The 12512-nt window shown below is 43.5% G+C and overlaps 1 protein-coding gene across 1 annotated transcript in view; it reads right to left on the minus strand.

Annotated features, from left to right (window-relative positions):
* Positions 1-869: 869 nt before the first annotated feature.
* The window catches only part of LOC134968841 (olfactory receptor 5V1-like), a 28488-nt gene continuing 16845 nt past the window's right edge, over positions 870-12512 (minus strand). The window contains exons 4-5 of the mRNA XM_063944395.1: positions 989-1166; positions 870-887 (exon numbers count right to left, since the gene is read on the minus strand). Of these exons, the coding sequence (XP_063800465.1) occupies positions 870-887; positions 989-1166 (196 nt within the window). The remainder of the gene's footprint in view (positions 888-988; positions 1167-12512) is intronic.

The following is a 12512-nucleotide window of genomic DNA, read 5'->3' on the forward strand; positions in this document are numbered from 1 at the left end:
GTGCTGAGGAGATAGGCTCCGCCCCCTTCTCGGCGGACTTTTCTCCCGCTTTTTTCAGGAATCTGGCAGGGGTTAATATACATCCATATAGCCCTGGGGGTTATATGTGATGTATTTTAGCCAGCCAAGGTGTTTATATTTCTACTCAGGGCGCCCCCCCCCAGCGCCCTGCACCCATCAGTGACCGGAGCGTGTGGTGTGCATGAGGAGCAATGGCGCACAGCTGCAGTGCTGTGCGCTACCTTGGTGAAGACTGATGTCTTCTGCCGCCGATTTTCTGGACTTCTTCTTGGTTCTGGCTCTGTAAGGGGGCCGGCGGCGCGGCTCTGGGACCGGACTCCGAGGCTGGGCCTGTGTTCGGTCCCTCTGGAGCTACTGGTGTCCAGTAGCCTAAGAAGCCCAAACTGGCTGCAAGCAGGCAGGTTCGCTTCTTCTCCCCTTAGTCCCTCGATGCAGTGAGCCTGTTGCCAGCAGGTCTCACTGAAAATAAAAAACCTAAAACTAACTTTTCCTAAGAAGCTCAGGAGAGCCCCCTAGATTGCACCCAGCTCGGTCGGGCACAAAAATCTAACTGAGGCTTGGAGGAGGGTCATAGGGGGAGGAGCCAGTGCACACCAGGTAGTCCTAAAGCTTTTCTTTTGTGCCCAGTCTCCTGCGGAGCCGCTATTCCCCATGGTCCTTACCGAGTTCCCAGCATCCACTAGGACGTCAGAGAAATATATATATATATATACCATGCTTTTCCACATATATGGTTTAGATGTAGCAGTATTCTCAGTATAGTAGAAGAAGGGACAGAGGGATAAATACTCCTCATGGTTTAAAACATGACAAATCACAAGTGCATATTTGATAAATTGGCTTTGTGATCACTTACCAGCTTGTACCTGTAGATGAAAATAAAAGTGATAAGTAAACAATGTGTGCTTGTTGGCAGATCTTTGGTAGACAAAACAGAAAAGCAGCCTGGCGATGCCCATCCGGATACCTCAGATTCCTGTGCAGTTTTATGAAGTTCTGTTCCTAGAATATGATTGGTTGCAGTCTCCTGTTTACTGGAAGCATCAGAAACATGTGAGCCATGGGGTGGTCTGACATTGATGATGAATAATAGTCGATTTACTTCCAGGGATGAATAAAATGATGTTCTAGAAAGTTGTTGTGACCTGTAATTACATACATATGTTCAACAATTCATTTCTCTTAATTTGTTCATTTTAGCCCCTTTTCTGCTGGGGGTTCAGCACATTTCAACATCAATATCACAAATATTTATATATGGTACCCACTCAAATTATACCTTGTTTTCCTTTTATAAGACATTCTATTTTCAGGAAATACCTTTTATATTTTTTCTCAATCTAAAGGCGTGTACACATGCACTGTACAGCCCGACATTGACTGTGCGATGTGGCTGGAGCTCGGTTCTGCCGATACAGTCAATGTTGGGCTGCCTGCACAGTCTATTTTTCCTTGTGATGCCGATCCTGCGGGACATCGCAAGCACTATACACACGATGAAAGGATCCGACAGGTATTGAATATACCCAAAATGTAGTCAAATCGCACCGTGGGTACACACCTTTACACATAAAACACAATGTAACCAAAATGTCCAAAAAGTGTTTTTTTTCAAATTAGAAATGTCAAGAAAGTGAACTGAGAGCAAACCTGAGTCTTCTTTATTTTTGTTACAAACACCACAAATAAACACTTTGTGGATCACGTTTCAGCATTGCTCCACCTTTCCAACGTAACAAAAAGCCGTATTCTGCGTGTAGGTTTTCACACACAAAAAAATCTGCACCTGAAAATGATAATGTTTGTTTTCACAATTTAGACACTATGGGGTATATGCAATTGCGGTCGAATTCCCGAAATTGTCGAATTTCGGGTCATTTTCGCCCCCAAAAAAAATTCGCCTATGCAATTCAGTGCTTTCCGACCAAAAAACGGACTTTCAAAATTCGACTTTTTGAAATTCGAATTTTTGCAAATTCGACTTTTCTGCAATGATACAAGTGCTGCAATTCGACCAAAGCATATTCAATTCAAGTTTGGAAATTCGACAGCAGTGCTTTTAGACAGCAAATTCGTCATTTTCAATCCGCCACACTTTGGAGGGTGAAAACAATAAAAAAAATTTTAAACATGTTTTTTTTGGTGTTTTTTTTTTTTTAGGAATAGCATATCTTTTTATATTAGAAGGGATTAGGTACTTTTTTTTTTTTTTGGAGGCACAAATATTATTTATATATTTTTTAAAATATTTTTTTATTTTATTTTTTTTTTTATTGCTGGAACGGTAAAACCCGAAAAAAAAAAATGGCGTGGGGTCCCCCCTCCAAAGCATAACCAGCCTCGGGCTCTTCGAGCTGGTCCTGGTTCTAAAAATGCGGGGAAAAATTGGGCAGGGATCCCCCGTATTTTTAAAACCAGCACCGGGCTCTGCGCCTGGTGCTGGTGCCAAAAATACGGGGGACAAAAAGAGTAGGGGTCCCCCGTATTTTTAACACCAGCATCGGGCTCCACTAGCTGGACAGATAATGCCACAGCCGGGGGTCACTTTTATGCCGTGCCCTGCGGCCGTGGCATTAAATATCCAACTAGTCACCCCTGGCCGGGGTACCCTGGGGGAGTGGGGACCCCTACAATCAAGGGGTCCACCCCCCCCAGCCACCCAAGGGCCAGGGGTGAAGCCCGAGGCTGTCCCCCCCCCATCCAATGGGCTGCTGATAGCCTTTTGTGATAATGAAAAGAATATTGTTTTTTCCAGCAGTACTACAAGTCCCAGCAAGCCTCCACCGCAAGCTGGTACTTGGAGAACCACAAGTACCAGCATGCGGGAGAAAAACGGGCCCGCTGGTACCTGTAGTACTACTGGAAAACTGTTTAATATTAGTATGGGAAGTACAAAAGTCCCATATTTTTCTTTGAAGACGTTAACTTCAGAGAGTATAGATGATAACTTACATTTTTTTCTAATGCACAGAAGAGTAAGAACTTCTTGAAATTTGCCCTTGAACTTTTCTATTATTTATTTTACTGTGTGAAAACTGTACATAGAGCATATTCTAATATTTTCACTTTCCTAGAGCAGCCTTAAAAATGTACTACTATTAACACTCACTACAGTAATTCTAAACCTACAAAGAGTCTAACTCAGTGTTTCCATCTCCAGTCCTTAGAAAACACTGACAGTTCATGTTTTCCAGCTCTCTTCACAGAATCACAAGTGAAATAATTACAACCACTTGTGCTGTGGATCTCTTAAAATGCCTCGGTCAGCAATGAATATTCCTGTGCTCCAGCACAGAGTATGGAAAACATGCACAGTTAGGGTGCCCTAAGGCTAATTTTACACACTCAGGTTTTGCCCGGATGGCAAAAAGCCGGACAAACTTTGAGGGGGATTCAGATCTGATCGCTGCTGTGCGTTTTCGCACAGCGGGTGATCAGGTAGTCACTGCGCATGCGTATGCACCGCAATGCGCAAATGCGTCAGACAACAACAAAGGGCATCGCCGGTCAGCGACAGGATGATGCGAAAATTCTTATTGCACGGGCGTTCGCAAGGTGATTGATAGGAGGATGCCATTTGTGGGTGGTAAATGACCATTTTCTGGGAGTGTCCAGAAAAACAAAGGCGTTCCCAAGCGTTTTCAGGGAGGGTGTCTGACGTCAGCTCCAGCCCCGATCAGCATGTTCTCATCGCACTGTAGGAGTAAGTCCTGGGCTGCGCAGAGACTGCACAAAGTTGATTTTTGCAGCTCTGCGTACACATGGCATCGCACACTTGCACTGTAAATTTACACTCCCCCTGGAGGCGGCGACTACCCGACCGCAGGACAAACTTTACAGCCCAGCGATCAGGTCTGAATCACCGCCTTTGTCCAGTTTTTTACTGTCCGACAGTCCCTTACGCACACAACGGTTTTGTTTAATGCTGTGCGCATGAGCAGTAGCAGCGGCACAAAAACCCGGTGTGTGTGAAAGAACACATTCACACACTCCAGTGCCTTCAGGGACAGCACGGCCACGGCCCGGCAGCCATCCTCTTCAGTGGATAGATCTGGCTGCTACATGGGCCGTGTTTGTGCCATGTGAAAGGAGTCATCTGGCTTAAGTATTGACTACAGTTCCAGCACGGCAAACAGTTGAAATAGCCCTAAGGACCTGAGTTGGGAAACACTATTCCATACCCTCCAACATTTTACACTAAAAAACGGGTAAAAATTAGGAAAAGGGCGTGGTCATGGGTAAAAGGGGTGTGGCCACGCCCCCTTTCCTATACTTTCAATGAAGATTTAGTGAGTCAAAAATCGGTACAAAGCCCTTTTTGGCCGGTACAGACCATAAAAAAACGGTACTGTACTGGCCAAAAAGGTACAGTTAGAGGGTATGCTATTCTGACTAGACACATTCTATTGTAGGCCTTTGTTTCACATACATATATTTTATTATATATTGTAGTATGTTTATTTTCTCATTTCAACTACTGCTTTGAGAAATATTCAACATCAACTCACTTTAAGTAAAAAATATTACTGTATTTGATATATTCATATCCAGGACTTACAAAGCCTGGCAATGTTTTGTTTCTTGTGTATAGACTTTTATTTCTGGATAGAATGTCTTGTGATGGCTCTTGCTCAACAGCAAAGATAAATATCACACATGTTAATAACAATGGACCAATCCACAGTGCACAGAATTTTCGGAAAGGTTTAAGATGACGATCTGATGTCATGCCTTGTTTAATACAGGTCAATCCCAGCAGATGCAGGCAAATGTACAGGTGTGCTGCAAGAAAACATATACACTTGTAGGATGTTACCAAAGAGTTTTCTAACAGCAGTGTTGGTTTCTGATTGCACCAAATAAATACAGTGGTTACAATAGTTTACAACATCTGGCGCTCAGGTTCTGTATATTGCAGAGGTTCCCAAACGCGGTCCTCTAGGCACCCCAATGGTCCTGGTTTTAAATGTATCTATGCTGGGCCACAGGTGACTTGATTAGCACTTTAGTCAATTTGATTAAACATCTGTGCTGAGCCATGGATATACCTAAAACCTGGACTGTTGGGGTGCCTTGAGGGCCGCGTTTGGGAACCTCTGGCATATTGCAAGAAATATAGTAATACATCACAGAAATAGTATAAGAACGGAGATATGGCCTGCAGAAATGAGACATTACCAAATAGCATTAGCACACAGAAATAATAGTTCTGTTATTATGGGACAGATATATTAAACCTGGAGAAGTGATAAAGCAGTGATAAGTGCAAAGTGATAATGTAAATTTACAGTTAGGAGCTGATTGGCTAGTGCGTTATCACCTTGCACTTATCACTGCTTTATCAATTCTTTAGGCTTAATACATCTGCTCCTAGGTTACATACGGAAGATACATTTTACACTATCAAATAGTCTAAAGATTACTGCAGCATTTGTCAAGCTCAGCCCTCAGGATTCCTAACAGTTCATGTTTTCCAGATTACATGTGGATCTAAAGAATATGTCAATTAGGAAAGAATGCACCTGTGGCCCACCTAAGTGATCTGAAAAACATGAAAAGTCAGGGATTGTGAGTAGAAACATCAGATTACTCAGAGAAAAGAAGTGATATAAAATTATTCCACAGTTTATGAAACTATTAAACAACAACAGTTTATCCTACTCAGCATCTTTAGATTGTGTCAAGTAGCATCCCTAAAAAGTATATCCCAAAGACTTACAGTATGAAGGTTCCTGTAGAGGTAACTTCTCTCTTGTTCTGTTTTAAAATAAGAAGGGGCAGATGTACGAAGCCTTGGAGAGTGATAAAGCTAGCCATACACCTAAAGATTTATTGTCGGATCTGGCTGGTTGGAACGAAAATCTGGTAATGGATGAGAGCAAATGACAATTGACCCAATCCATTTAATTTAACCAATTTGTCTGAACGACTGTTTGTCAGTTTTTTTCAGCATTTCGGAGCAAATGGTCAATTGTCATTTCCTCTCATCCATTACCAGATTTTCGTTCCAACCATCCAGATCCGACAATAAATCTTTAGGTGTAGGCGCAGCTTAACATGGCAGTTAGAATCTGATTGGCTGATACTTCATCTCTCTCTCTCTCCACTTTATCACTCTCCAAGGTTAAGTACATTAAAATGAGAGCAGTTGCCATTACAGGCTACTGTAAAACAGCACAGTATATCTAAGGCATTTACACAAACAGACATCAATACTGTGCTGCTGCACTCTTTTTTACAGGTTTGAAGACAAACATTTCTGCACAATATTTATGTTACAAAATTAACCAACTTCTGGGTTATATCTCGATGGGCCTACATATAAAACCTGATTATGCTCTTAGCTCAGCGTTTCAATATTTCCAGCTGTAATTTGTATTTTTAACCTGATTATGGTAATAATTTCTACCAACACTTTGTTGTTTTAAAATCCTACCTTTCATGTTTTAAGTCCAGATTCATCAAAAATTAATTATCTGTATGCAAAACACTAAACCCACACAATAGGAATAATGCACCTAGCTCCCAGGAGGTTTATCCTGTAATGATTAAAGATAAATCTTGCTATTTATGTTTATATTTAGTATGATGTGTTTGCATTGATATCCTAGAAAATGTGAATGTAGAGACAGCATTTATAATACAAATAATGACTTTACATGGATTTAGTGTACATCGTGGTATGTATGACAATATTGACAGTTTCTAACTAGTTAATCAAACCTACATTTAAACAGTGTGCCTTGTCCTGACCTAATAAGTTGCAGGAATTCTGGACTCCAAAGACTGATCATCTACAGAATGCCATAGATGTTCCTCAATTTGTCTTGGTACAGAAATGTCTGAAATGTAATCTTGCTTACCCATTTTAAGTAGTTGGGTCATCTCAAACCTGTAATTAAAGGGGAAGCTTCATGTGTTTAACATACTTGATTTAATTATTACTTCGCTTCCCAAGTGTGTAACAAATGCAGGGTATAGGAAATAATAGTTGCTTGTGTCAGCAACTTGCCGTTCAGAGGCCCCCAGAGAGGTAAAAGGAAAACCTGAAGCAACTGTGGATCAATTTATCTTAGAAATGTTAATGTATAGCATTATTATTTATTTTTTATTGTTAAAATTCCAAATACATTTCTTGCCAGAAGAACTATATCCATAATATCTTCCCAGTGCTGCATGTTTTAATTTTAAGGCTATACTGTTTACAGACTTTCTCTTACAGCATGAGTCAGTAAAGATTCATGTAATAGATTTTGCCAGGCATAAACCACAAAGCATCATAACATTGTTGAATTTCATGCAGGGGCATAACAATTTATTTGTGAACACCATAGACAAATTTTATAAGGGTCCCTTTGTACATGATGTGTTTCATTCCTCGTCACACATGGATTATTGAGGAACAGGTATATCACATATTGTTTCAGTTCTTCAACAACAAACCATGCATGCACATGGAGCTTTGACACGTGAGTTAGCCCAATAACGATAAGTCCTGTATCTACTGCAGCCCCTGCTACAGTAAACTTTGGCTATGTTTATGTTATTATAGCTGCATATATTGTAATTGTGTAAAGTTTATCATTAAAGATGTCATTTCTCTGACGTCCTAGTGGATGCTGGGTACTCCGTAAGGACCATGGGGAATAGACGGGCTCCGCAGGAGACTGGGCACTTTTAAAAGAAAGATTAGGTACTATATCTGGTGTGCACTGGCTCCTCCCTCTATGCCCCTCCCCCAGTTAGAATCTGTGCCCGGCCAGAGCTGGATGCACCTAGTGGGCTCTCCTGAGCTCACTAGAAAAGAAAGTATTTGTTAGGTTTTTTATTTTCAGTGAGATCTGCTGGCAACAGACTCACTGCTACGAGGGACTGAGGGGAGAGATCAAACCTACCTGCTTGCAGCTAGCTTGTGCTTCTAAGGCTACTGGACACCATTAGCTCCAGAGGGATCGAACACAGGGCCCGACCTCGATCGTCCGTTCCCGGAGCCGCGCCGCCGTCCCCCTTGCAGAGCCAGAAGACTGAAGATAAAGATGAAAAACGGCGGCTGAAGGCTCCTGTCTTCATTAAGGTAGCGCACAGCACTGCAGCTGTGCGCCATTGCTCCCATAGCACACCACACACTCCGGTCACTGTTGGGTGCAGGTGGCTGGGGGGGGGGGGTGCCCTGGGCAGCAATTAGTTTACCTTTTTGGCACAAATAGCACATAATACACTGTATATGTGCAAAAAACCCCGCCATTAACATTATAAAAAGCGGGAGAAGGCCGCCGCTGAGGGGGCGGGGCTATCTTCCTCAGCACAGCCAGCACCATTTTCTCTTCACAGCTCCGCTGGAAGGACGCTCCCCAGGCTCTCCCCTGCAGTATCCAGTACAACAAGGGTAAAAAAGAGAGGGGGGGCACATAAATTTAGGCGCAATTTGTGTTAATAAGCAGCTATTGGGAAAAATCACTCAGTATAGTGAAAATCCCTGTGTTATATAGCGCTGTGGTGTGTGCTGGCATACTCTCTCTCTGTCTCCCCAAAGGACTTTGTGGGGTCCTGTCCTCAGTCAGAGCATTCCCTGTGTGTGTGCGGTGTGTCGGTACGGCTGTGTCGACATGTTTGATGAGGAGGGCTACGTGGAGGCGGAGCAGGAGCCGATAAGTGTGATGTCGCCCCCTACGGGCCCGACACCGGAGTGGATGGATATGTGGAAGGTATTAACCGACAGTGTCAACTCTTTAAATATTTATCCTGCATGCACCCAACAAGCTGGGTGCTCCTGCTTCAAAGCAGACTATTGCTCGCTGGATCTGTAGCACGATTCAGCTTGCGCATTATGCGGCTGGACTGCCGCATCCTAAATCAGTAAAAGCCCATTCCACGAGGAAGGTGGGCTCTTCTTGGGCGGCTGCCCGAGGGGTCTCGGCTTTACAACTTTGCCGAGCTGCTACTTGGTCGGGTTCAAACACTTTTGCAAAATTCTACAAGTTTGATACCCTGGCTGAGGAGGACCTTGAGTTTGCTCATTCGGTGCTGCAGAGTCATCCGCACTCTCCCGCCCGTTTGGGAGCTTTCGTATAATCCCCATGGTCCTTACGGAGTACCCAGCATCCACTAGGACGTCAGAGAAAATAAGAATTTACTCACCGGTAATTCTATTTCTCGTAGTCTGTAGTGGATGCTGGGAGCCCGTCCCAAAGTGCGGACTCTCTGCAATACATGTATATAGTTATTGCTTCACTAAAGGGTTATTGTTATGAGCCATCTGTTGACTGAGGCTCAGTTGTTGTTCATACTGTTAACTGGGTATAGTTATCACAAGTTGTACAGTGTGATTGGTGTGGCTGGTATGAGTCTTACCCTGGATTCCAAATCCTTTCCTAGTAATGTCAGCTCTTCCGGGCACAGTTTCCCTAACTGAGGTCTGGAGGAGGGGCATAGAGGGAGGAGCCAGTGCACACCAGATATAGTACCTAATCTTTCTTTTAAGAGTGCCCAGTCTCCTGCGGAGCCCGTCTATTCCCCATGGTCCTTACGGAGTACCCAGCATCCACTACGGACTACGAGAAATAGAATTACCGGTGAGTAAATTCTTATTTTTTATGGTTCTGATCCAGAAATACTGTAGAAGTCAATACCAAGCCATTTAAAAATAAAAAATAAAAAAATAATAATATATATATATATATATATATATATATATATATATATATATATATATATATCTCAATCCGGGATCCCAGGATTGAGTTGTTCTACAATTTATCAATGGTAAATGGGGGAGGGGTTTCAATTTCAAGTTCAAATAATTTTTTTTTTAAAATAACCTGCTAAAAGCCCATTTAGGCTTTTACTCGCTATGAGTAGAGAAGATCTTCAGAGGCAGCAGCACAGGTACCCGGCGGCAAGTCCCACTCCCTCAAACAGAAAGGCACAGTGACAGTGTCTCTCACTGTCACCATACACAGCCATGGCATGATTTGGAGGATGCAGACAGCCCTTAAGCTGGCTGGTGCAGCCGTTGAAGGGGTGAGCTGGCTTGAGGCTGTTCAGTGTGACATCTGAAGTCTTGTGCAGGGTCAGCTTTTCATATGGGACTAATGGGCAGTTGCCCAAGGGCCCCAGGAATATAAGGGCCCTAGGGTGATAGCTGAGGGTCCCCTTTTTCCAGTGGTACCAGTTTTTGAAAATCGAACTGGAGATACCCGACTTCAAAGCAGTGGCCCCCATCCAAGCCTGTTAACTGGTCTTCCCAAACATATATCTCAGGTTTCTTTCTGACTGTATACCCTCAGTATATCTGAGGGTATACACCAAAAGCTGGGACTCTCCCCTTTTGGTGTACACTGGCAGCTTTTCTCTACTGTGCCCAGAACCAGAGATATCAGCCTTCCAGCACCTGGTCCCTGCTCCAGCTCCACACACCTGGTATGCAGTTTTATATTTTCATTGGTGGATTGCTTTGGCTCCTGAAATCTGATCCCCAAGTCCCCAGTACCTCCTGAAAGGCGGGACTCTCTAGCTTTTTATCCCATTGAAAGCTAATCAATCTTTTTCCAGGAACTGAAGATATATGTAAATCAAGCAAGCTGCCCTCCCACAGGAAAAAGATAAATATTAAGCTCACTCCACTATCCACCCCTTCCCTGTGTATCAAACAACCCCCTACTATCCTGGAAGCTATGTATCGGGGCCCCTACATTCAGCCCAATGGCCCCTTCTACAGTTTAGTGTTCTCTCTCTCGCCCCATCTCCCAACATCTGTGCAGTAAAGGAGTAATTAGCAGAAATTACTGCTCCAGGTCCTACATGCTGAGCAGAAGATCAAACACTCCATATCACCCCCGGGACATCAAAGCTGCCACTGATAGTACCCCCTACCCCTACCGCTGGAGAATAGGTAGGGGCCCCAGTGCTTTGCTTTGCCCAGGGGCCTACACTGTTGTTAAGATGGCCCTGGTCATGTGCAGCTGTACAACCACATAGCCGGCACGTGCCGGGGCAGTGTCTGAGCTGAGCGATCAGCGCTGCTAAGGGTAAAAAAAAATCTGTGCATGTGCACCATAATCCCGGAGATCCCAGGGTTTGCACTTCAAATACCCATTGTTTTTGGGCCAGAATCCCAGGATCCTGCCAATCCCAATCCGCTTATCCTCTACCAGTTTAGTCTTTAACCATCATTTTCCAAGCCTGCAACCTCTTATGAGCTCCCTAAAACTGTTGTCAAACCAAGGAGCTTGGCTATAGGATATGCTAGGTCACATACGAACAGGAGTGATAGTATATATTGCAGCTGTCACATACCTATTTTAGTAAAAGACAAGGGAACTTTTAGAAGCCAGGTATCACAGTCTTGCAATAAAAAGCACTGATGTGGTTGGTGGAATTTGAACCCGTGGTCTTGTAGATATGAGATTAGCACTTCAGCCACTTGAGCCACGGCAGGGGCAGTTTGTTATGGTTTTGCTTCTAGTATATTTGAGCTTTCTCAATAATTTCTGCTCTCCACCCACTTACTGGCTACAGCCAATCTCTTGCAGCTGTGGCTATATAAAACAGGAAGTGAACACATTCAGTGCTGGTGATATTTCTGTTTCCTTAAAGATTCATTCCCTGCACACCATGCCTCTGACTGATACCTGTTATTGACCCAGACTGTTCGACCATTATTATTATTTATTTATACAACACCACAAGGTTTCACCTAACAAAGTACATAAACAGATGAGCAAAACAAGAAAACAGTGACTTACAGTACAGTACAGTACAGTACAGTACAGTACAGTATAATACAATGCAGGACATGTACATGGTTTATAAACATTGCGACATAAGCAGTCATATAACTCAAATAAGCAGCCAGGTGGCAGAAATCAAGGGTTAGGTGTCGTTTTAGGGAGTATGGAGTAGATGATAGTTTAAGTAAGGGAAATAAAAGCACATGAGGGAACAGTGCCCTGCTCATAAGATCTAACATTCTAAAGGGGAGAGGCAGACAGACAGACAGGGGTGGCACATATGGGGTAGACAGTGAGCATGGGGCAGTAGTTAAAGATGAGAGCTGGGTGGCTTTGATGAGGAAGTGGGTCTTGAGAGCCCAGTTGAAATTGTGTAGAAAGGTGGGGAGTCTGATAGGGAGAGGGAAAGAATTCTAGAGGTAGGGAGCAGCATGGACAAAATCTTGAAGGTGGGAGTGGGAGGAACTAATCAGTTTACAGGAAAGGCATTGTTCATTTGTGGAGCGAAGAGGACAGATGGGAGTCTGAAGGGAGATAAGGTCAGAGATGCAATTTACATGCTTACATTTTCACGCTCACAAAGACTCACTTAATTATCTCCCATTTACATCATGTAAATGGTAGAGGATTAGGTGAGGGCTTTGTAAGTGAGTGTGAGATGGTTGAATGGGGTTCTGAAGGGGAGCCAGTGTAGGGCTTGTAGAAGAGGGGAGACATAGGGGTAAATTTACTAAGGTCCCGATTTTGACCGAGATGCCGTTT

Source organism: Pseudophryne corroboree, chromosome 1 (assembly GCF_028390025.1).
Source record: "Pseudophryne corroboree isolate aPseCor3 chromosome 1, aPseCor3.hap2, whole genome shotgun sequence".
In the NCBI taxonomy this organism is placed as follows: Eukaryota; Metazoa; Chordata; class Amphibia; order Anura; family Myobatrachidae; genus Pseudophryne; species Pseudophryne corroboree.